Here is a 27,720-nt window from a genome sequence, read left to right on the forward strand (position 1 = left end):
TCAGATGACAAATAAATGAAGACTAGGTTCAATGCATACTCGTACAACATGCCCAAATTAAATATAACATTATCTAAAATACACCAGAGACTAAAAAATTAAGCAGCTACAAAAATAAATAATCAATCGGTAATTATTTAACAAATAAAAATCAAAACAATAATGATACCAAAGCGCAAGCGTTAGAGGTCGAGACTGTTCCAGATGAGTTACAGAATATCAAATCCTACAAATTCCGATCCGATTTGCTGACCTCTCTTCGATTTGAAGATACAGAATAGGACTGAATACAAAAATTAAAGTTTAAAAATCTTACCCAATTTAACTCCTAATTTGGGCCAGTCTGGAGCAATTTTCTCACTAATTAACATGATTTGGTCTGATGTAATTTGCTTTGTATCAGATCGAACATTCTCGTCCACAAATTCCTCGTGATCAGCTGGTTTAAGATCATCGGTAGCTGGATCGGCTTCAGCTAAAATATTATCATGTTCGTTATCGTTCTCGTGTTCATGATGAGATTCCTTTCCGGGTTTTTCATGAGCTATTTTCTTTACCATCATCTCCAAATAGTTCGACAAGGGATACATAATCGTAGTACCAAAAGTAAAGAAGTGGGGACTTCTTCTAGCTAACAGTCTTAAAGCTCTCCAACCAAAATTGCTGTCTTTTACTATGTTATCATCGCCTTTTTGGTGTGTCTCAACTTGCTGGATAGCATCTGAGAAGTATTCCTCCAAAGTTGGTAAGAAATTTCGGCCTTTGCAAGCTTCCAAGTTATTTGGACAATGGTTCCATAATTTGGTCAATTCGCCACTAAAATAGGACGTTTCATTCAATATTTTTCTTCCATTATATCTTTGCACATGTATGAAATTATTCACGAATTACTTTTTACACTAGGTCTCTTTTTTTACTCACAGAAACTGGAACCGCCTGTCCATAGAAATCACAATAAGTTAAACAAGGATGCCATACATGTCTTTGATACGGCCAGATTGAAACCACAATAAGTAAACAATGATATTAACGTACGTATCCATACGTTGGGGCTCCGTGTAGCTGCTTAAATAGATACGGCATGCGCTCCCCTACATATAAACCGCAAACCGGTTGAATCGAAGAGGGTGAGCGGCGAGCACCAACGTATCCACTATGTGGAGCTGCTACACGGAGCATGGAGCACCAATGTATGGATACGTACCTTTACATATCGACGTACGTTTCACTTAATGTTTTGATTTAACTTGTTTGCAAATGAATCATGGCGGTTGTGCAAAGATATAATGTAACTATAACACAGTTCATAATAGTCATTTATGTACCAAGGATATTAAGTAGAATTTATGTCTTAAGAACAACGACTAGCATTGGAATGCTTTTTTAAATTTACTTTTTGTATACGAATAAAAAACATTCAATAAAGCTAAAATAAAATACGAAAAAAAATTGGTATGTTGATAACAACGTCCGAAGTGGAAACCGCCGGTGCCTGCCTACACGTGCTAACTCAAACGCTTGTATTTTTTTATATTAGCACGATCCATGAATAAGTTGTAGGTAAACTACAAAGTTGCAGAAATTCGGAAACTGAGATATTCAATGCAAGGTTTATACGGTCATACAAATAATCGCAATACAATAGGCTAGATGCTCGATACTCGTGTTATACAATGTGAGTTTTTATTGGGCGGGTGGGCCCGCATCCCAACTGGAACCAGGGCCTGCTGATATATCGGTACGCCACTGAGCTGAGTCCATGGTTCTTTAACCGTGCGTCACTAATACCTGGCGAGATAAAACACATACTTTTTATCTAGCCATTGTCTTCCACTCATGAAACTAGAGACAAACCAGCTACCGCCTGTTATTAAGTAAAGCCGCATGTTATCTTTATGAACTCTCTAGACTAAGTACATCGAAAAGAGCTAAGTACAAAAAATACGCTTGGGGACGTTTTCAGCTTTTAAGTATAATTTGTGACGTTTCTGGTTTGTTTACTTGTGGCTGTAAGTTTGTTGGATTGTTTTGTTGTTTTTGTCCTGTTTTGCATTTACAAGTTCATTATACTACACAAACATTTGTTTTAACAACTAATTTCATATTGGAGTTTGAAATTTTACGGTAAGCGTATTTTATTTTGCCATTATTACATACAAAGTTAACCTCATTTACACAGTTAACGAATGGTTTTGTTTAAGTTTCTGTAAAAATGAAAGAAATGTAGCTGTAATACTACACCAAAATTTTAAAGCAAAACTAACACTTTACTTTCTATGTATTTTTTTGATAAAGTCAAATTTTATAATTGAATCCGTGATCGAAGCAGTAGCCACTTTCTGTCACTTGCTGTTGCGGGGAGTAAATTTCCGACTTATTTCGTATGCTTTAAATGATGATGCACTGGTAAAAAACCATGGACTCAACTGTTATACAGGTCATATTTTGGACACATAATTCGGACTATGGATTTACCATATTATGCGCTAGTAAATATTAAGTGGAACATATTTTTGTTTATAATGACTTACCTTCCGATATAATACTTTCCTTGCTCGTTTGCTTCTTTGATAATGTCTCCGATTAAGGGTTTATCTGAATCCCTTTTCCTTTCCGAAATTTCCGTTGGCTGTGGTAGTGTTTTCTTTATTTCTAAAACAGCAGAAAATTTATCTATGGTAAGTTAAATTTTATTAAATTTGTTACTTTTTATGAAATTCGATAGTCATTCCAACAATATCTTATTGAACCGAATCCGTAACATTGCAACACCACCTACACTGTGGGCCGAAATAAAGGAGTACATTTTTTAGTTGAAAATAACTTTTTTGTTTTTTGGGGGATTTAATTTCTTTTTGCAGGGCTAATAGCCTAACATGTCCTCAACATGACTGCAAATTTGGAAGCAAATAAAACGTACAGGGTCGGACTTATAAAAAAAATTATGTAACGGTTCATTTGAGCTCGTTGCAAATGAAAACTGTCTTAGCTAAAATTGAACTGAATATGCTATTTTGGTAGGTTAACAGAACACTTCAGTAAAAAGGAAATTTTTCAAAATACCGGATTTGCAAAATATCATTTTTTTATTAAATTAGGAAAATATAACATTTTAACAACTAAACACCTTTTATGAAAACAGTTTAACAATTTTAAAACACACTAAAATATTATGACTGTCGCCACCATTGTTGTTTACCACTTCTTGAAGTCGTCTGCGCCATAAATTGATAGCCCCATTTATTTCACCCTGTTCAAAATTGTTCCAAACAATCTGCATTCTTTCTTTGAGCTGTTCGATGGTTTCAAATTGTTGTCCGCCATACAAATTTTGTTGGAAAATTCCCCAAATTGAATAGTTAACCGGATTTAATTCTGGGCTGTTAGGTGGCCACATCTCTGGCCCAATACAGTGCGGACAATTTTCACTCAAGAATATCCTTGTATTGTGGGAAGTGTGGGAAGAAGCACCATCCTGCTGGAAAGTGTAATCATAACATACTTCTTCAATTTCAGGTAATATGTGCTACAAGATTTGTTCTTGATATGTTTCTGAATTAAGTTTTACCCCGGCATCAACAAAAATCAGACGAGATTTTCCCAACATGAATACTGCAACAGAGACCATTACACCTTTTGAGAAATGACTTTTTTCAATTAAAGAATGCCCTAGAGGAATGTCTCTCTTAAAGTGTACGTCAGAATACACTCTATTATTTTGGGTATTTTTAGGAGGCCGAAAATAAAACATTTTTTCACCTGAAAACCATATTTTTCTAATGTCTTCACGAGAGCGGAATCTTCTGTAGCAAATTACATCTTTCCAGTCGGTTTTTCTCGCAGTAAGTCTTTGACAGTAAACTCTTTTAAATACTTTAAGATGGCAATCTTCTTTAATGATTCGTCGAACTGATGTGCGGGAAATCCTAGTTTCTTTTGAAATTTTCCTTGTTCCAACAGATTGGCCAGGTTGCAAATTTCCTAAAACAACCCTTACTCTAGCGATATTTTCTTCAGTTGTTGAGCTTCGCTTCCTTCCTCTTCCACTTTTATGTTCAATAGACCCATGGGTTTCCCTTAGATGTCTTAAGAACTTTCCTATCGTTCCAATATGCCAATTTTTCTCAGGAAATGCATTTACAATTTTTCTTGCACCATAATTATATTTTTCACGGTAATATTTAATTAATATTCTGTCCTCTTTGTTTAAAAGTGGCAGTATGAACTGGCAAATTTACTTATTTAACTATAAATGTCAAACAAATTCCATTGGGAACATAAACAGTCATGGCTTACTAAGTAAAATTGATATTTGAGCGGTTGAGAAATTCTTTGACATTTTAACAAAAATTACTGCTAATTTGAGTCAAAAACGATGGAAAAGATGTAATATCTATTAGAAAAGTACTCGAATAAGATTTCCTAATTTAAGTAAAAAATGATATTTTACAAATTTGGGATTTTTAAAATGTTATGGCGAAGGCGTGTTCTGAACATTATTTAAATAAAAAAAAATGATATTTTGCGAATCCGGTAATTTTGAAAAATTTCCTTTTTACTGAAGTGTTCTGGATAGTTAACATACCAAAACAGCATATTGAGTTCAATTTTAGCTAAGACAGTTTTCATTTGCAACGAGCTCAAATGCACCGTTACATAATTTTTTTATAAGTCCGAACCTGTACGTTATTTTTGCTTCCAAATTTGAAGTCATGTTGAGGACATGTTGGCTATTAGCACTGCAAAAAGAAATTAAATCCCCAAAAAAACAAAAAAGTTATTTTCAACTAAAAAATGTACCCCTTTATTTCGGCCCACAGTGTAGATACTAAAATAGCAACAATATACATGGCATTTATAAGAAATATGGCGTCATCGACAAAATATGGTCACACTCTGGTCCATTTATCTGTGGCAAAAAGGTTACCAAATGCCATCCCCTCTTTGTGAACACAGGTACAGACTCTGGTCAATTCTCGACTACTAATGGTGATAGGATAATGATATTAAAATTCTTAAATTGTATTGCTTTAAAATCAAACAAGCACGATCAAACTCGACATCATATAAGTATTAAATACTCCTACATAGTAATGAGAGCGCTAATAACCGGCAAAATAACGCAAAAGATGGAAAACATAATACATTGTGATATAAAAAGAGATGAAATTTGTAGAGGTGGAAATTATCGATATAAACGTATAAATTAACATTACATTAGATAGTTTCCATCTTTAGACGTATCGGAGGAGTATAACAACTATTACTGTGACACAAGAATTTTATAAAATTCTCCTGTCACAGACGTCTAAGGGTGAGAAACTATGTAATGTAATGTTAATTTATACGTTTATATCGATAATTTCCACCTCTACGTCTCTTTTTATTTCACAATGTACTATGTTTTCCATCTTTTGCATTATTTTGCCGATTATTAGCGTTCTCATCACTGTATAGGAGTATAAATTCCTCTAGTCTAGCTGGAAAATACTAACTAAGCCCTAACCTCAATAAAATAAAAGTACTTTTAAAGCTCTGACAAAAAAAAAGATATAAAAATAAAAAAATAAAGAATGGATCCGTAACAAAACAAAAGTGAAAGATGTCTCAATCCAAGTAGCAAAGCTTAATTGCATATTAAATAAATTATAAATTAAATATAAAGCATATTAAAGAGAATAGGCCATTTTTGGGAAAAGTTATTTACCAGCAATTTTATTGCTGGAATCGAATCTTATGATTGTATATATTAGTCCGCTGATAGTGTGCTACTTTTTTTATAAACAAAATGGCGCCCGAAAATTGTGTTTTTTTCAATATTTGCTCTATAACTCCAAAGATTTTAACTTTACACCAAATTTACCGTAATTCAATTCTGCATAAAGACGTGTTTTTCCAATAAAATCTTTAATTTTCAACTAAAATTTTAGATAAGTAATTGTTTATCAATAATTAAATAACTTGGTAATATAAAAGCTGTTTCCGTATAGATTATAATTCCAGAAGCCGACGGAAATTGAATGAACAGTTTAGCAACAATTGAATTGTTAATTAAAAATTTACCGTCGCTATAATAACCACAATAATTATGATACATAAGACTAACTATGATTTTTATATAAAAAGACACTGTACATATCCAGTGTACTTCACAGAATTGAAATTGGACTATTTAAGCGGCCTCAGGAATATTTTCAAATTATAAACAATTTTTTGGCTTATAAACAGATAGAATATCTCGGGAAATATTAAATTAAATTAAATCATGAAAACCGTATTGGAAAAAAGCAACAGGACGCTTCTTTTAAAAGAAAAAAAAAACGTTTAATTGTGATAAGTGGTTCCTGAGATACAACCGGTCAAAGTTGACCGGCATTTACGGCAAAGATATAAACAATAGGATCATAATTTTCGAACCATCACCTTTTTATTTAGGTCCTCTTTCTCCACACCAATTTTCATATATTTAAAATACTCATAACATAATATATTAATATAATAAAAGCTATCGATATTACGAGTGAAAATTGCCAAAAATGGCAAAATTCCAATCAAAAATTAGGTTGGAGAAAATGTAATCTTAAAGTTCAAAATCGGTATACGTTAAACAAATGCATTTTCTCGGCTTCCCATGGAGCAATTTTCTTCATTCTTTTTTTGTTCCCAAGTAACTCGAGTGGAGCCATCTAACTAACGCATTATTAACTGTCAAACTTGCTTTTGTTTTGTTATAATAAATAAATTTATTTATTATAACAAATTTTTTTTATTTCTTTAAATAAAGATTGTTTAAATAATTATACAGCTTTCAAATGAGAATATTTGTGTTTATAGCGTAAAAAGGTACACTTGTAGTAAGTTTATCTAAAAAAAGTCTACAACTGAAAAAAATATGTGGGTTGTTTTTCTTATAAATAAATTAATCTATTATAACAAAACAAAAGCAAGTTTGACATTTATTGATGTGTTAGTTAGATGGCTCTTCTCGAGTTCCTTGGGACAAAAAAAGAATGAAGAAAATTGCTCCATGGGAAGCCGAGAAAATGCATTTTTTAACGTACACCGATTTTGAACTTTGAGATTCCATTTTCTCCAACCTAATTTTTCATTGGAATTTTGCTATTTTTGGCAAATTTCACTCGTAATATCGATAGTTTTTATTATATTAACATCTGTTATGAGTATTTTAAAGATAATTGGTGTGGAGAAAGAGGACGAAAATAAAAAGGTGATAGTTCGAAAATTATGATCCTACTGTTTATATTTTTGCCGTAAATGCCGGTCAACTTTGACCGGTTGTATCTCAGGAACCACTCATCACAATTAAACGTTTTTTCTTTTAAAAGAAGCGTCCTGCCGCTTTTTTTCCAATACCGTTTTCACGATTTAATTTAATTTAATATTTCCCGAGATATTCAATATGTTTATAAGCCAAAAAATTGTTTATAATTTTAAAATATTCCTGAGGCCGCTTAAATTGTCCAATTTCAATTCTGTAAAGTAATTAGATAGGCACAGTGTCTTTTTATACAAAAATTATAGTTACTTTGGAGTTATAGAGCAAAAATTGAAAAAAAAAACACGATTTTCGCGCGCCATTTTGTTTATAAAAAAAGTATCCAGCAAGATTCCAGCAATAAAATGGCTGGTAAATAACTTTTCCTTGTATTTTGCTAATTAGCCCAGAGTATAAAGGGAAGTTCGCCGGACACACCTTAAGGCAGAAGGATGAAAGATGGACAAGACGATTATACATTGGAAACCGTGGAACCACAAACGAAAAAGGGGAAGGCCACAACCGCGATGGTCAGATGACCTGAAGAAATATGCCAGGTCAAAATGGATGCAAATTGCCCAAGGTGGAGAGGCATAGAAGAAGGAAGAGAAGGCCTATATCCAAGGGTGGATGTTTAGGGCTGATTAGATTTGAAATAAATGAAGAATAAAATACATAAAAAATCAGATTACCGCACTATAAAGCTGATAGAATATAAGTCCTCGGAATTGAAAAAGCTCGAAAAACATTCATAAAAATAGAGTACAAACAAATAAAAAAAGACCTAAACCTAGAACTGAAAATAAGACTTATGAGATGTAATGTTTTTTTTCAGTGGTGTGTAATGGCACAAAATAATTGACACTAATTTGAAATAAAAACTCCAAAGCCTCAAAAAAAACTCCAAGACTCCAAGCGTTTTAATATCGCAAGATATTAAAATTTCATGAACGGAGAAAATCTCGAGTGCCAGGGTATTCAAGAGTGAAAAAAGAAAAGGATGTTGCATCGATTATTGCGAAAAGAGTTTAACACTATATAATAAAACACTAATATTCATCCACAACAATAATATCTGCTCTTACCTGGACAACTTTCATTTTTCCATGCATTCCATAACTCTTCCCTGCTCAAAACGTTCTTCACGATTTCAGCAAATTCTTCCCCATCTGGCGGTGTTTCTTTTAAAAGACTGTATACTTTTTCAGTATTGGTGCTGACCCATTCTTTTTGATCGTTCTTAAGCTCATGAGCATCACTAAAATAAATTATATATCGAGATAAAGAAAATATAAAAGGAGAAAATAATAAAATGAGTAGATAGAATATACTACAAATTAGAAAATTACGTTCATTGAAGAAAAATGGGGTAATTCATTTTTAACAATTCAACGAATTAACAAACTGAATTTAAAAAGGGAAGTCTTTGCAAATCTATAAAAAAAATTACAGTAAAGTATGTCAGACAATTAGGAAAACAAATTAAATTTTTACTGCAGTTTTATTCTGTAATTACTTCCATGTGGTATCAGCTGAGTGTGGATGTCTGCAGATATTTTTGACCACGTTGAAGAATGCAGTAAATCCTAAATACCTGGAGCTCTTACATTATAGAGTAGTTTAAAGATCCTAGATAAAATGATATGGCAATGAAATGAAATGGCAGTTACAAGATGGTCCAGAAATCATATCATTAGAAGTAAGATGCGCGATAAATACAGTTACATCCAAAAAGGTATCCGCTCCGGATAATATACCTGTTGAATAATTACTCAAAATTCTGGACGAAGACAACATTGCGATTACGGTTAAACTCTTCAATGAAGTCTATAAAACTGGTATGAGCCTTAGCCAGTGGCTAACATCTACAGTTCTATCGCTGCCGAGAGAACAGACCTCGACATTGCAGTGATTAGCTGTAGATGAACTGTAAATGGCTGAATTAATAAGAAATACGAAGAAAGCATTGAAGATACACAGTTTGTTTCGGGCAACATTTTTGGGTCAAGGGAAGCTCTTCTTGCACTTTCCTTCAAAAGTACAGGGGTCAACAAAGAGTGTCTTCTTCTTCGTGTTTATAAGCAATTCTGCTTGTTCATTGGAGGATTGATACTTCTATGGAAGGTTTTCTCTTGCTATTTGACCACACGTGTCTCCCCCATTATGATTATGTGATTATTTCATTCTTTTTTCTATCCACAAGGAAGAATTTCCTGTAGCTGGCTGTATACCATTTATTACAAGTAAATTTAATAAAAAAATTTGTCCTGGTAAAAGGCGTATTAGTTTAAAAGCCCCTATAGGGCTACAAACATAAAAACAAAACGTTTTCGCTCTAACAAGAGCATCATCAGTGTTACAAGAACATGGTGAGCCACCCAAAAATACAAAATACCTTTTAAAAATAGACTAAAAGTCTTATATATGTGAACATCGTAAAATCCAAAGGATGGATATAAATCCTATGGATATGGCCTTAGGACAACATATGACTCCCACACGTGGTAAGTGGGTTACGAGGTAACAATTAATTAGGTCATTATGTTAAAAGAGGTGACAGACGACTGAGTCGTCTCCATCCATCAAGGCCATATCCATAGGATTTATATCCATCCTTTTGATTTTACGATGTTTACACATATACAGGGTGAGTCACCACTAACGCGACGGAAGATCACAGCGAAATGGTAAAAGATTTGAAAAAAATTTAAATTGAATAGTTTGTATGTTGATAAAAGTTACATTTTAAAATTATTTTGAAATATACAGGGTGTCCCAATAAATGGCGGCGTATCAAAGTTATATTTTTTCTTATGGAATATCCTGTATTTTATTAAATTTTTTAATTATCCGCAAAAAATAAGGTATAGTTTCATAAGGCTTCCCTATACCTATGTACAGAGTGTTCTCTGTATGTCTAAAATGTAAAGTTTTAAAAGAAGGCTTATTCTCAAGTTATTTACGAAATTATAAAACCATTACTTTTACATCTAAATAGTTGGATATTGGTTGAATGTATTCCATGATTAATTATTACACATTTGTCTACAGGGTATCCGACGCCCTGAAGGGCACTAAGGATTATGAGAAAGAAGAAAGAAGTCTACAGGGTGTTCAAAATTTAAGTTTCATTAGTGGAGTATTCAATGTGTATTATGATGCTTATTTTAAATGGAACACCATGTATATTAATAAATAATTATACTAAACAAATTTACCTCTTTCGAATGGTATATGGATGTCCTATACCTAGGTGTCATAGTTTTTGCGTAATTTACAATTATTTAAATTCTTAATCTGTAAATCGATTTTAAAACAAAAGATGTAGTTAATTAATGTCATTGTATGACATTGTCAGTTTATGACAGTACGGTCTGGTAATGATCAAAACTGTAAACATCGGTGTATAATATTCAAATTTTTTTTTACTTAAAAATGGCTTTGGCAGAGCCAATTACATTCAAATTTAATTGTTCCTAAAAATGAGTAATCACGATATCTATGAAAGAGTAGACATGCTACTTTTCATTGGGAAATATTTTTAAAATTGTCTCTTAGCTTCTAAAGTTTACGCTTAAAGGTATCCTAATAGAAGATACCCAAAAAAGGACGTGTTTGAGAGATTTCTCGATAGATTCCGTGCTACTGGTAATGTTGCATAGGTACGAAAAGTTAAATAAAAATAAACCATTTATTTTTAATGACGTCAACGAACTTGATGTCCTGCTTTGTTACGGAAAACCCAAATACTAGTACGTGAAAAATTTCGAGTCAATTGGAAATCAGTCAAACGAGTGTATGTAGAATACATAAGAAAAACCACTATCATCCGTATAAAACTCAACTACATCAGCATTACAGTGGCGGCTCGTGACCTCAGTATGCGGGTAGGCGACACATATACCTTAATATATACTCTATACTCTACTATACTCTACATATTATATACTCGTATACCTATATACACAGTGTGTCGAATTTAAGATGAATGCACCCCTATATTGCGGTTATCAAAATAAATACAGATTTAAAATTTTGCAGTCAAGCAAGTGTGATGGTTCACATTTTTTAAGATAGTCATAGTCAACTCAAATTTAAATTTTAAACGCTATCTACTGCGAATCTACAAACAGGGCGAATTTTCGATATTTTGCTTCGCGTTAGAGATATCGGAAAAAGTTATTTGGAAAAGTTGTTCCAAATATTATTCTAACCCCACGTACCAAATTTCATGACAAAATTCGCACTTTTAGTTTTTTCAGTATTTGTAGTCAGGATCCTAAAACATACAATTGGCTATCCCGAGATGCAGCTCGGGACAACCATTGCCGAAGGCGCAAACAAATGTAGCCTACCCTAGCCCCAAAAAGTTCCCGGAAATTCTCGTCCACTAGGGCTAGACAAGCTGTGCTTAGCGTAAAGAATGAGAGACGCATATCATTCTGTTCTGTTCTTTAGGTTAGGCGGATTTTAAAGTGCCTGACCATAGGGTAGTGCCATAAATAGAAGTCAGTAGTACTACTACGAGGAGCGTACAATAATTACAACTTCGAAGAGAAATTAAAAAGTAGCTGTTTTATTTTAGATACTTACGCATTGTGTCAAAATTTATAAATTACAATTTTGAAATAAATAATTGATATTAATAAATAATTTATTATTGTATTGTACATTTGAAGAGGTTAGTCAGCGCCTACCTTGCCTACCCCGACGGGTCGCCCTGCAGCATTAGACAGAACAGGAACGTTTAACTTTTCGTTTATAGACTTAAGAATTTGGAGAAGATCCTGATTTTTTTTTAAGAATGTATTGTGTACAGACGAATCTACCAACTTTTCATAAAAAATCGTCTAGTTAATAGACACTGCTTTCGTTTTATTATGATACAGTAAACAAACATTTTACTGTTAATCATCAACACCGATGAAGTATTAATGTTTGGGGCAGTATTCTGAGCGAGTACGTTATCGATCCATATTTTTTTGACGAAAATCTGAATAGAGCAGCTTTTTTAAATTTCTTAAAACAAGTTTTTTGGATCCTTCTTAAAACCTTCCACTTAGCGTGCGAACAAACATGTGGCTCCAATTGGACGGAGCTCCTGCTTATTTTTGACGTGATGTTAAGAACAACCTCAACATAAAATTTAGAAATAAATGGATAGATAGATTCGGTCCATATATTTGGCCACCTAGGTCACCAGGATTGACCAAGATGAATTTTTTTAAATGGGGTTATATTAAAAATATTGTAAATGCTACACTTCCTACCCTACTACTTCAGATGACATTTTTATGAAATTACGAATTTCGAACGCTTTTGCGTCTATAACACCAGCTATGTTAAATAATGTAAACAAATCATTTAAAATCGCTTGTTGTATAAACATTTTAAACATGTATTACATAACTGATAATTTTTTACTTACATATAGTCAGTTGTGGTTATAAACTGCAAATAAAAATATATCTACATATTTATTTACAACTACACTCTATAACAACTATGCCAAGATGATGGGTTTAAAAATCGAGAGTGACTATAAATATTTTTAATATCGATGTACCGTTTAAGAAAATTGTAAATTATGCAAAAACTATGACTCCTAGTTATAGAACATATACCATATTATACCATTCGAAAGAGGAACGACCTGTGTTTAGTATAATCCTTGATTAATATACATGGTGTTCTAATAAAATAACCATAATATTATGCTACATTGAATAATCCAATAATGAAACTGTAAATTTTGAACACCCTGTAAATAAATGTGTAATAATCAAGCATGGAATGGATAAATTATAAGATAGTTACCAGACCGTATTGTCATAAAATGACAATGTCATACAATGACATGAATTAACTTCATCTTTTGTTTTAAAATCGATTTACAGATTAAGAATTTAAATAATTGTAAATTACGCAAAAACTATGACACCTAGGTATAGGACATCCATATACCATTCGAAAGAGGTAAATTTGTTTAGTATAATTATTTATTAATATACATGGTGTTCCATTTAAACTAAGCATCATATGACACATTGAATACTCCACTAATGAAACTGTAAATTTTGAACACCCTGTAGACAAATGTGTAATAATTAATCATGGAATACATTCAACCAATATCCAACTATTTAGATGTAAAAGTAATGTTTTTATAATTTCGTAAATAACTTGAGAATAAGCCTTCTTTTAAAACTTTACATTTTAAGAAAAGTCAACATAACTCAGAACACTCTGTACATAGGTATAGGGAAGCCTTATGAAACTATATCTTATTTGTTGCTGACAATTAAAAAATTCAATAAAATACAGGGTGTTCCATAAGAAAAAATATAACTTTGATACGCCGCCATTTATTGGGACACCCTGTATATTTCAAAATAATTTTAAAATGTAGCTTTTATCAATTTACAAACTATTCAATTTAAATTTTTTTCAAATCTTTTATTATCTCGCTGTTTTCTTCTGTCGCGTTAGTGGGGACTCACCCTGTATAAGACTTTTAGCCTATTTTTAAAAGGTTTTTACCTTTGTATTTTTGGGTGGCTCACCATGTTCTTGTAACACTGATGATGCTCTTGTTTTGTCAGAGCGAAAACGTTTTGTTTTTATCTTTTTTCTATTTAGTGTTCGTTCGTTTATACACTGTACGGTACATTGTTTTCTAATATCTTCACTCCTCTTTTGATCTCTCAGCGTAGTTCCTGCAATTCTTTTCAGTACTCTCATCTCTGCCGTTTCCAGTAGTCCTTGTGTTGTGGCTGTATCGGGTCTTGTTTCTGATGGTTACGGCATTATTAGTTTTACATTGGCTTTATAGATTCTTGACTATAATAAAAGTACATAAATATTAATACTTTCCTTTTTATAAAAAATAACAAATCAATCATCGTACATATCGACTAGCAATACAATTTACTTACGTTTTGAAGCGGACAGTGGAAGTAAAATACTGAAATAAAATTAAGAACTGCAACAATACAGATCTTCTGAAGTTTACGTCATGTAACTGTAGTTCAAGTAGTTTTTGACTGGTAAGATATTTGGCAAAATATCCCAAATTTGAGCTATTTTGAGTAGAGGTGCCAGAATTTACGTAGTCTAATTTTATTCCTTGGAATGTATTTAATACATTGGTGGCATGCTGAAATAAAAACAAGATGACATTACTCTAATTTTCTGTTTATTCTAAATATTTAAATAAAGTAACTATTCTAAATGGAAAATAAGCCACAATTTAACTAAAAAAATGATTTTAAAAATGTCGAATCGTTAATAAAATCATTTTTTTAGTTAAATTGTGGCTTATTTCCCATTTAGAATAGTTAATTACAAAAATGCCACAAACAAATAGCTTCTAAATAAACTGTTGAATTCCTGCTTCCTTAACTATTTTACATCACAAGTCATTAAATACAATTTGTAGAGGACTGAAACCTGTATTGAAGATACATGGTAAAAGTGTGCTACGAATTTTTACGTTGCACGTGGAGCCCTTGGAGGACAGGGGTTCGATTTTCCGCCATGGAAACTTTTTGTTGTTGTTTTTAATTCGTTAACTTTTTATCTATTATTTTAAAAATTATAAATGATTAGACAATCAATCAAGAGGACATTAACTATAAAATATATTATGAAATTCTAAGGAAAAAAGTAAAAGCAAAAATTTTATTTTCACATACAAGCAGTTATTCGCAAAATTCATTTCCGACAGAGGGCGCTCAAAATCTCAAAGATGGACGATAACTAAAGGAAAACAATCAAATTGTTATTTGATTTCGAAGCCGTTAAACGTTGAATATGAATCATTTACACGCGTTTTTTGCCAAAGTAACCACTAAGTTTTACCACTAAGACATCTTATGGGTTAAAGATGACTCAAAATTATGTTTCATCTGTATGCATTCATTAAAATTTGATGCTAACTACTGATTTATTTTTACCCCGTTTTCATTAACTAAAAACTATCAATAATTCAAATATTTGCATCTGCGATAATCATAATTTAATGTAAGGAACTCTTGCAATGTTTTCATATTAAATTTATTTTACGCTAACAGGTAACAATTATTTTTTATTAAATAAAAACTGAAAACTAAGTAGGTGAATTTATTTTATAATAATGATTGTGTTTTGGAAATTATGAGGTGGTGGGAACATTTTTCATAACAATGTACATTCTGTTCACAGCACAGAATGTACATTAAAAAATACTACGTTTAATACAAACGTTAAATTAACAAAATGTGTGATTTGGCATTGGTTAGTTTACGTCATTATTTAGAGTATAATAGGAATGAATACTGAGGAACACTGCAATAGTTTTTTTAAGTCGAAATCATTGTTAATTACAATATAAACTGACCGAAAATATATACACAAATTAATGACAATTTTAATGTTTTCCTTCAGTTGATGCTTTTGAAATTCGCCACCAGGCGTCGGCCACTTTACGGTTCCTCGCCAATATACTAATTTGGATTGACATCACTAGAACCGTGGCTATCTTCAAGTCTATTTACTTTTAATGTTGCACGTTGAGGGCCAGGGTTCGGTTCTCCATGTGTAATTTTAAATTTGGTGTTGCTGACTAAGTAGCCTTTTTTTGCTCAAAATGCCCATTAATCACGTGAGACTCGAAAAGCGAGAAGGGTCAATAAAAAATCACTATATATCACAAGGGGGTGGGGGTGTAGTAGTATATCACGTGTATTTATTTTTTCGGCAAACGCGCGATACTCAACCGAAAAGCGGCGTTACGTGTATGTATTTATTTTTTCATCACACGCGTACAAAATTAATGGAACGCAAAATCACCAGGTGGTGAAGTGTGATGACCGTGGGATTTTGTAGTTGTCCAGTGGCCTATCAAAGCCTCAATAGCACGATGGCAAGACGTTTGATCCATTTCTTTTGCGTCGGTCTCTTGAAATTACTCCGACGTATGAAGGCTTCGGTAATTTGATTTGTGACCTGCCTCGCCCTAGTCTGCAGAAGGATCGTCATATACTTTTGGAACGGATATTCCAGCGGTGTGCATCGCAAAGAAAAAAGCTACGGCACATTTGAATTCTTGTCAAAAGCAACTGAACCCGTACCCGAGCAATAATACTTTAGAGATGCACAATGTTCGTCCTTTCAGCATCCTCACGCGAAGATCAAACGGTAGATCGAAAGCGATTCTCCGCGCAGTGCGCGAAAATGACGACGCCGAGTGGCTTAATGAAACCGATATTATATTGATCTTCAAGAAAATACTCTACCAACAACTGACTTGTAATATGCTTATCCAGTTATTGGTGTTGAAGAAAGTCTTACTAATCCGTGGTCCGAGGATACTGTACATTAAATAATGTTGATGTATTAGTACAAAACAGATTTTCGCATTTCTTTCATTATTTTTGTCAGTCAAAAACAACCTGCAACCTTCTTGTCTACCTCTAAAAGTTATTATAGTCTTTAATTTTCTATAATAACAGGTATAAGATGATACTTATAACTGTATTTTATAAATTATTTAAAAAAAATTAAGATTTTTTGTAGATATGCTTTTTCTCATGAGCATTTTTCAGTGCGTCACAGTTTTTCGTTTTCTTTCTAACGCATTAAATTGTAATATGACAGAAAAAGGCACGTCGGTGATTACTTTGGTAATTATTCTAGTTCGGGGATTATTCTAGTTGTCGATAGATGGTGCTATTATAGAAAAAAAATTATTTACTAATTATATAATATATTATCTACGAATATAATCTGTACAATTTATAAGACTATACAAATCAAAGAAAATACCATTTTATAAATGCAATAAAGACAAATGATTTGTTTTTATGCCCAATTGCAAATAAAATTTGACAACTGTCAGATTTAACTAAAATGTCATGTTAGAATAAATGTTATAAATGTATATTATCACGGACTTACCTTTTTTTCTATCATTTGTGACGCACTGAAAAATCCTCATGAAAAGAACCATACTAAAAAATACACGTGATATAAGGGGGTGGGGGTAGTCTTAAACCTCACCTAGTATCACCAGGGGGAGGGGGAGGGCGGTTAAAAATGCCAAAACAACATCACGTGATTAATGGACCGCCCCCTAGAGTGCGTAAAATTCGCCAGGTGTTCCAGCTAAGTGACTTTGAGAGGGGCCGAATTGCCGGGTTGCTTAAGGCAACTCTACAAATAAAACAAGTTTCTAGGAGACCAATAGATTCTTACGCAGTATACTGTAGTATATGTGTGTAGTAGTAGTTTGCAGGCCCACCTTGGCACCAGTTAGCTCGAGGACCACCGTCGTTCTCATATTCATATGGACGTCGCGTCGGACCATCGTCGTGTTCAGCGACCTCAAAAAAGCCCCGATGAGCACCCTAGGCACCAGGTATCTCGAGGATCATCGTCGTTACCATATTCGTGTTAACACGAAAACGCCCGAGAAATGACTGTCGACTGATTTAGAATGAAATTACCATAAATCTCCAGGAGATAAGGTTCATCCTGAGCACAAAGTAGCTCTAGCACCATCGACGTTGTCATATCGCCGCCGCCTACGAAAAGTATTACTCCGAAAAATGTCGTAAAGAGTAGAACTTTCAATGAAAGCCGCGAAAATATTATTTTCGATTATATGATTGTGAAAATTATAATCCCTAATAAAGTGTTAGCGAAAAAATTTATTTTTTGAGGAGTATCAGCAAAAAACATAATTTCTGTTTGTGGGTCCACGAAAATTATAATTACTACTTAAAAACTTCTCAGAAATAATTGTTTTCGTCACCAGAAACAGAAAGGGATATAATTGTTTTCGTCGGCATCTATTATAAACTAAATCTTTTCGTTATAAATATTTTAAGAGTTATAATCTTCGCGGACACGCAAATAAAAAAAAAGATGTGTGTGTACTTTGTACGCACGTAAGAAGTTATACTTCTATTATAATATAATTTCAACGAAATAAATATACCTACTTAACAGTTACAATACAAAAAATTAACAATAATTACCAAAAATGAACCAAAACAATGCCAAATATTAAAAAAAAAAAAGAAAAAAATATGAATCGTCCGGGATTTGAACCCGCAATCTCGCGATTTTTTGATCTCTGGTCCAATGCTCTACCAACAAGGCCATCAAGCCGCATGCCAGTTACCTTTCAGATATACATAATTATACATCACGGTGACAAGTGAAATATAAAAATAGATGTTTTATTATTTTACGCCCAAGGAAGACAAATCCAAAGACACAAAATTATAATAAAAAACCTTTTAAACCACCTTTTTCAAATTGCGCAAGTTGTATTATTAATATTAATGTTAATAAATGAAATATAAATATTTTGACGTTTCACAATTTGACAATTCACTTTTAACTGCAGTGCCTTAAAATTTTTAAAGCACTAGTGCCTTAAAGTAGCATTTTTAACGCTCCTATGGAGTCCTAAAAATTGCATTTTTAACACGTTTGTAGAAAAATATATTTAAAAACACTAATATATTCTTTCCACACCTTTTCTGGACTGATACATACATAAATTAAAAGATTTTGAAGTATAACTTCAAAAATATAATATGAAAACTATTTAAAAAGGCAGTAAACCTATTAACTAACCTTTGTTGTTTCTCTTCTCACAAATTTTAAAACGCAACAACCATACATAACCAAACCGTCAACCGTCCAAACCACAGCTGCGCTACAGCTGCCATATTGGATAATTTTTGACATGTCATTTGAACATCCAATCAGAACAAAGTTATAATGCGCATGCGCCGGGATCGTAGGTTTTAACATATAAAAATTCACCCTCATATCGCGCGTAAAGAAGTATAACTTCAAAAAAATTGTATCGCCAACACTTATCAAAGAGTTATTATTTTCACTGGAAATGTATTAGGAATCACATTAATCATAGGGACCAGCGATATACTCGTCTTAGGCTGTCCGCACATGAAGCTACTAAAAAGAAATTAAACTAGTTAGTACATAATTACAATCACTAACTGGTTACCAGCTATGATTCGCACACTACGCTACTAGACCAGGACTAATCTGTAAAAAAAACGTGTATTTTTGGATGTGAGAGGTGGCATTCGGATTTTTGCAGATAAAGTTAGGTGACACCTTCAGTAATAATAATTGACTTATCATCATCATCAGTGGCGTTACAGCTCTTTATGAGTTAAAGCCTTCTTCAGAACAATCCTCCATTCGCCCCTGTCTCTGGCAACTCTTCTCCATGCTCTAATTCCAATAGATTTTAAATCAGTTTCTATGTTGTCTTGGTACCTAAGTCTCGGTCTTCCTCTTGCTCGTTGTCCTATCGGCCCTCTTCGGTCAAAAACTTTTCTGACTATGGCATCTTCCTCTCGCCTGATTACATGACCTATCCATCTAAGGCGTGCTACCTTAATGAATTGTACAACGTCAGGTTCTCCAAAATTTCTATACAACTCAAAAATGTAACGCCTGCGCCACAAACCTTGCTCTTTTATGTCAAATAATTGACTTTGCTCCTTTTCAAATATGCCCGGAACATTGTTATCGAAGTTATCACCTAACTTTATCAGCAAAAATCCGAATGCCACCTCTCACATCCACCTAAAAACAGATCCTTCCTGGTCTATACTGAAAATTAATAAAAACGAGTCACTTCTCGTTTATACATTTGTTATTAAATACGGTGTTTCAATTTTAAACCTTAATTAAATATTATTGATTGTTATTATCGTGTTAAAAATGTCCAGTGATCCAAGTGATATGGTGTATCCACGAATATACGACTGTTTTGGATTATCGCGACAACGAATATTTTAGTGTGCACCATAAGAAGTGCGAAAGTATTTTGCTCTAATAATTACTTTAATAAACAACAATATAATTTGCAATTTACTTTCGTTCTGTATATTTTGCACAGTAAAATATTCGTTGTCGAGATAATCCAAGAGGGTCGTATATTCGTGGAATGGGGATTAAACATATTATCTTTTACTATTATTAGTCCAGAAAGCCACTGCGCATCCGCTAGGAAAAATATTCTGATTCGGATTTTTTGCACAATCTTACTCAAAAAGGACTCCTTTTAACAAATTTGCATGTTGCCAGGACCAAAAGGTGGTCAAAAATTTTTTAAACGTTTTTTTTTTGTTTTTTTCCTAAAATTATTTTTTTGCATGGAAAAGTTTTTTTTTAGGTTTTTTGGATCATTCCAAACAGAAAAGGTCTTTAGTGACTTTTCTCTAAAAATGATAGTTTTTGACATATAAGCGATTAAAAATTGAAAAATTGCGAAATTGGCCATTTTTAACCCTCAAAAACTATGTGAAAAACTGAAAATTTGAATGTTGCCAAGGTAGGTAGATATTCTTTAAACATCGATTGATAAAATCCCGAAGAGTTTTTTGCAATACAATATTCAAAACTCCTTTGTTTTTTAATTGCTAATCAAGCGTGCGCGACACTATTTTCCACCGACAGTATGGTGCAAATGAAAGGAATAAATTCGTTATTTCGTAAACCGGCGAATTTAAGGAAAAATCCCGAAACAGGTCGATTTTTATTTTTAAGTTATGATATTGTGGCATATATGGTATACTAGTGACATCATCCGTCTGGGCGTGATGACGTAATCGATGATTTTTTTAAATGAGAATAGGGGTCGTGTGGTAGCTCATTTGAAAGGTTCTTCAATTCTCTATTTAGTAATGTAAACATTTACATAATTATTTATACAAGGTGTCCTTCTACTTCTTTTTTTGTCAAATAATTTAATTTAATAAAAATTTTACTGAAATATTCGTAAAATATTCGTTGTCGACATAATCCAAGAGGGTCGTATATTCGTGGAATGTGGATTAAACATATTATCTTTTACTATTATTAGTCCAGAAAGCCACTGCGCATCCGCTAGGAAAAATATTCTGATTCGGATTTTTTGCACAATCTTACTCAAAAAGGACTCCTTTTAACAAATTTGCATGTTGCCAGGACCAAAAGGTGGTCAAAAATTTTTTAAACTTTTTTTTTTGTTTTTTTCCTACAATTATTTTTTTGCATGGAAAAGTTTTTTTTTTAGGTTTTTTGGATCATTCCAAACAGAAAAGGTCTTTAGTGACTTTTCTCTAAAAATGATAGTTTTTGACATATAAGCGATTAAAAATTGAAAAATTGCGAAATTGGCCATTTTTAACCCTCAAAAACTATGTGAAAAACTGAAAATTTGAATGTTGCCAAGGTAGGTAGATATTCTTTAAACATCGATTGATAAAATCCCGAAGAGTTTTTTGCAATACAATATTCAAAACTCCTTTGTTTTTTAATTGCTAATCAAGCGTGCGCGACACTATTTTCCACCGACAGTATGGTGCAAATGAAAGGAATAAATTCGTTATTTCGTAAACCGGCGAATTTAAGGAAAAATCCCGAAACAGGTCGATTTTTATTTTTAAGTTATGATATTGTGGCATATATGGTATACTAGTGACGTCATCCGTCTGGGCGTGATGACGTAATCGATGATTTTTTTAAATGAGAATAGGGGTCGTGTGGTAGCTCATTTGAAAGGTTCTTCAATTCTCTATTTAGTAATGTAAACATTTACATAATTATTTATACAAGGTGTCCTTCTACTTCTTTTTTTGTCAAATAATTTAATTTAATAAAAATTTTACTGAATAGAGAATTGAAGAACCTTTCAAATGAGCTAGCACACGACCCCTATTCTCATTTAAAAAAATCATCGATTACGTCATCACGTCCAGATGGATGACGTCACTAGTATACCATATATGCCACAATTTCATAACTTAAAAATAAAAATCGACATGTTTCGGGATTTTTCCTTAAAGTCGCCGGTTTACGAAATAACGAATTTATTCCTTTCATTTGCACCATACTGTCGGTGGAAAATAGTGTCGCGCACGCTTGATTAGCAATTAAAAAACAAAGGAGTTTTGAATATTGTATTGCAAAAAAATCTTCGGGATTTCATCAATCGATGTTTAAAGAATATCTACCTACCTTGGCAACATTCAAATATTCATTTTTTCACATAGTTTTTGAGGGTTAAAAATGGCCGATTTCGCAATTTTTCAATTTTTAATCGCTTATATGTCAAAAACTATCATTTTTAGAGAAAAGTCACTAAAGACCTTTCCTGTTTGGAATGATCCAAAAAACCTAAAAAAACTTTTCCATGCAAAAAAATAATTTTAGGAAAAAAACAAAAAAAAAACGTTTAAAAAATTTTTGACCACCTTTTGGTCCTGGCAACATGCAAATTTGTTAAAAGGAGTCCTTTTTGAGTAAGATTGTGCAAAAAATCCGAATCAGAATATTTTTCCTAGCGGATACGCAGTGGCTTTCTGGACTATATAACTAGTGTGACCAACTTCAATTGAGTCAAATCCGGGACAAAGCTGAAAAAAAAAATACCTGAAATCTGGGACTTTTCAATGAAAATCGGGCCATTTTTTTTTCAGAAGACGATAATTAAAATACAGAAACGAAAAAACTAAATCATTTTAGTTTTCGTAGAACTATAATAGTACGATATAAAATGCATGCGTTTTGGATGTGGTATTAGTATTACACTCTAGAAATTGTCGACTTTTTTTTGTCCCACCAATTCAAGTTAATGTGAATTCTTAGAAGAAGATTGTATTAAAATTTCAAAATACAATTTTACCAAAATGTTGAAAATTCGGATGGCCCGGAAGCCTTGTCCGGGACGCCGGGACACGACTTCGTATTCGGGCCATGTCCCGGATTTTTCGGACTAGTTGGTCACACTAATTATAAGAGATAACGCCAAAAACAGAAGGAGGTAATGGGTTCATCCCTACATTGAAAACAATATTAAATGCAGAGCGTTTGTTGTTGCAAAATAATTACAAGAATTTATGCTAAGTTTCTGCATTTTGTATTGTAATCATATACCGGGTGGTGAATCGTAAAACGGGCCATAGGAAACTCAATGTAAAATTCTAAACTGTTGAATTCCTGCTTCCCTAATTATTTTACATCAAAAGTCATGAGAGAATATTTGTAGAGAATTGAAAATCTGTATTAAAATCAAAAGTTAAAAGTGTTCTACGATTTAAACGCATTCCAAAATTTTGAAAAATATAATACATTTGCCACAGTAGGTACACCTGGTTCCAAAAAAAACTGATACGACTCTTGACGCGTATTTTGTAGAAAATTGAGCAGTGTATTTTGAAGGATAAATACTTAATATTTACATACTGTCAATGTCACTGCCAAATCTTAAAATTTGTCAGATAGCTTATTCTGTTCCACGGTTATTAGACTTTATTATTAATCTTTATTATTAATACTTTCTCCACTTTCTCCGCAACTGAGGATATCTTATCAACTGTATTGTTTTTAAACAATAGATGATAAAATAAAAATATTGACAGTTCAAAAATGTGAACATTATTGCATTGTGTGTGGCCTAAGTTTGGGCTGAAAACTGAAATGTATTACGTTTTTACAAAATTTTGGAATATGTTTAATTACGTAGACCAATTTTAACAGTTGTTTTCAATACAGATTTGAATCATCTACAAATAGTTTCTAATGTCTTTTGATGTCAAATAATTAGGGAAGCTGGAATTCAACAGTTTAGAATTTTACATTGAGTTAATGCAAAATTGTGACGCATGTCAAAATTCTCAATGTATTTTAATTGTATTCATTTTTTTTCGAATCCTGAGAAAGCTAATAAATATTTTTGAAAAATTTAAACTCAGAATGAAAGACTACATTATTACCGAGGGCTGAAAGTCCCTGAAAACTTCTATAATATTTATTTTGATAAGTTACAGGGCTGAAAATAAAAAAAGTGTGATATTTAATTTCAAATATTTCATTCAATAGAAACTGCTTGTTTATTCTAAGGGGCTTTCCGCCCTCGGTAATAATGTAATCTTTCATCCTGCGTTTAAATTTTTCTAAAATACTTATTAGTTTTTTCATGAATCAGTTGTTTGTTTTTGTTTATTTTATTATTTGTCTGTCATAATAAATATAATGTCAGATCAATCAAATACACTGCTCAACATGATGAAATCTTACTAAGAGTCGTATCAGTTTTTTTAGGAACCGGCTGTATGTGTGTAAAAGTTAGGCCACACGTTACTATTTAACTGACAGTGCTCACACCATTGACTGAATAACAAATCTTTATTATTAATACTTTCTTCGCAACTGATGGTATCTTATCAACTGTATTGTTTTTAAACAATAAATGATAAAATAAAAATGTTGACAGTTCAAAAATGTGAAAATAATAACTTCATTGTGACACATTATTGCACTGTGTGTGGCCTAATATTGGGCTGAAAAACTGAAAAATGTATTACATTTTTACAAAATTTTGGAATATGTTTCATTCGTAGAACAATTTTAACAGTTGTTTTCAATACATATATCAATCCTCTACAAATAGTTTCTAATGTCTTTTGATGTAAAATAATTAGGGAAGCAGGAATCCAACAGTTGTTTAGAATTTTACATTGAGTTTCCTATGGGACGTTTTCCAATTCACCATCCGGTATACATTTAGTACAATTGCTTGTTCTGCTCACCTTTTCTCTTCCAATAGCATTCTAAGCCTTTTCGGTGATGTATTTGCGCGAAAATTCATTCAACATATAGTCCATACAGGCACGGACGTTTTTCCACTTCTTGAATTAATTTTATATTCAACGACTGTTCCGTCAGTTTCGTGTGGTAATTTTAACTAATAAAATAATAATATCAAAATAAACTAGAAACTAATCGCTAAGCGCCCTGCACGTCCAGTCACTGTCGACTAATCACTAACGCATTACAGACCGGTTACTAACTAGTGGCGCAGTGTGCGGATACTCATTAAAATACATGGACAGTCCCTAATAAGCAACTGATTGGTAACTAAAGTTTACATCTGGTTTCTTTTTAGTAGCTTCATGGACGGGCTTAATCTACCTCGAAAGCCCCCCGAGTATCAAAACTGAACTCATTTTTGTCGATATTTTCTGAGTTGCAAAATTTTTCATTTTCTATGCACTGTGGAAATATGCATTCTTCTTATGCAAAAATACCATTTTCATTTTACCACTATGAATTTTGTTTACAAACTTTTCTGAGACTTTCCGGAATCGAATGCAAAAAGTTGCTCTTTACCTCGCTGCGAAAAATTGGTAGGTTTAGTGCTTTTGAGTGCTTCATCACAGTTGAATGATAAATAATCAGTTAACTCACTCTCACATTTTGACAGTTCCAATTTTGCAATCCACTCCTGGGACAAAATTTTGAATGCGCACGACAACGACCAATCACGGCAAACGTAGGATGCCATTAGCTGTCATTCATCCGCGCGAAGGACTGAAATTTTTGATGCGCCTTCGTCAAAATGGAACATAGTGAACAAAGGATTTTCGCGGAGTGACCCTACTGATTCTTTTGCATTATACTGTGGCTTCATTGCCTCGCCTAATTTGAAAGGTTAAAGTGCCCAAAAACTTTTGACATTTCATTAGACAGATATAAAGTACACTTGAGTCCACGAGTCTTTACCCGTGCGTCATTAAACCTGGCGAGATAAAACACATACTTTTTATCTATATACTAGCATCATTCTCTTCCACGCATGAAACTAATGACAAACCAGCTACCGCCTGTTATTAAGTAAAAACACATGCTATTTTTATGAACGATCTAGACTCAGTACATTGAAAAGAGATAGGTACAAAAAAGACGATTGGGGATGTTTTCACATATTTTAAGTACAATTTCTGACGTTTTGGGTTGTTTACTTTTGTGGCTGTCAGTTGTAATTTTTTGCTGTTATTTTGTCGAATTTTTGCATTTTGAAGTTTTTTATAGTATACAAATAGTTGTTTTCCCAACTAATTTTATATTGAAGTTTGAAATTTTATGGTAAGTTTATGTTATTTTGCGATTAATTTTGACAACGTACAAAGCTAACCTCATTGACACAGTTAAGGAATGCTTGTGTTTAATGTTCCGCCAAAGTGAATAAAATAACAAAAAGAAAATATATGTTATTGCATTTTTTTTATAAATTGTTTATTTATTTATTAATCAATGATAATAAAATAATTTATTAAGCTACTTCAAATGTAGCTGTAATTATGCTCCAAAATTTTAAAGCAAAACTTAAATTTGACATTCTATTTATTTGATAACGTCAAATTTTATACTATAACCCGTGATCTCGGAGTAATACCCACTTTCTGTCACTTGCTGTTGCGTTTTAGTAAATTTCCGACTTATTTCGTATGCTTTAAATGATGACGCACGGCTAAAGACTCGTGGACACAACTGTACAGTTAAAAACATATACTAGATTTTAAGAAATTCTATGAGAATTATTAAATAAAGAACACAGACAAGATTCTAAATGATCAATTTATGTAATTCTCTCGTAATTTATGTAATTCTTAAATCGGTTCACGAACCAGATAAAAATACTATTTTTACATCATAAAGATGAATATTATATATTTTTAGGGATTAGTAATGTAAATACTTACGGAACTAAACAGTTTCCATTGCACCTTATTGTAACACTGAATAGGGTTTCTAAAGAAATCTTGTAGTTGCCAAAACTTGCAATAAAAAGTAAAATCTATTAGATTCTTCTGTTCTCCAATTTTAATCTCTGCAATTTCATCATCGGGAGGATCAGTTCCATATTCTGTCACATTCTCCAAATTGAATTCGCTGACTATATTCAATCCCGATCTTTCAGAAAACGGAAAGAACTTGGCAAGAAATAACAGAATTTTTCCACAGAATACAGTAGCTGTGGTTCTTGAAAGACGTCTTAAAAGATCATTACAGAGACGCAGAAGATTGTTCTTGCAGTACGAGAAAAATAGTTCCTCTTTCCAAACATTAACATTTTGTTCTGTAACAAAGTAATCAATATTATTAATTGTAATAATAATGCCAACATACGAACCATTAATTTGCATTTGATTTTTACAAAAAAGATTCTACCTATATATTCAAGGGTGGCCAAACTGCGGCTCGCGAGCCACATGCGGCTCTTTGAAGGATTACTTGTGGCTCTCGATTGTACCCGAGTTATTTTTCAATTTTGTATTAGATATGATTTAAAAAAATTATTATCGTTCCATAATATGTGTTTCAAAATGTCTTTTAATTTACTGACAACAAACATGAAAGACTTTGTAACAAATTCCATTTCCATCCAAGATAAGAATGATATGAAACATCGAAAACTGCGCTAACGAACATTACATAAGCGTGACGCAATGTAAAAGTCAGTAATCAACCGAATCCAGACCGATTTTTGTATAACTCTTGCTACAGATGTAATTTGTAATTTGTATTAGGTACACATTTTGCATTTAAGTCATTTCACTTGACTTAGAAAAAAATTTTTACCATATTAT

At 32.5% G+C, this 27,720-nt stretch overlaps 1 protein-coding gene across 2 annotated transcripts in view; it reads right to left on the reverse strand.

Moving 5' to 3' along the window:
* The window catches only part of LOC114336534 (THO complex subunit 1), a 58,168-nt gene that overhangs the window by 11,137 nt on the left and 19,311 nt on the right, over nt 1-27,720 (reverse strand). For both annotated transcript variants that reach the window (XM_028286907.2, XM_050645422.1), the window contains exons 3-7: nt 26,833-27,209; nt 14,212-14,432; nt 8,362-8,534; nt 2,532-2,652; nt 317-816 (exon numbers count right to left, since the gene is read on the reverse strand). In XM_028286907.2, coding sequence (XP_028142708.2) covers nt 317-816; nt 2,532-2,652; nt 8,362-8,534; nt 14,212-14,432; nt 26,833-27,209 — 1,392 coding nt within the window. The remainder of the gene's footprint in view (nt 1-316; nt 817-2,531; nt 2,653-8,361; nt 8,535-14,211; nt 14,433-26,832; nt 27,210-27,720) is intronic.

This window comes from Diabrotica virgifera, chromosome 3 (genome assembly GCF_917563875.1).
Source record: "Diabrotica virgifera virgifera chromosome 3, PGI_DIABVI_V3a".
Classification (NCBI taxonomy): Eukaryota; Metazoa; Arthropoda; class Insecta; order Coleoptera; family Chrysomelidae; genus Diabrotica; species Diabrotica virgifera.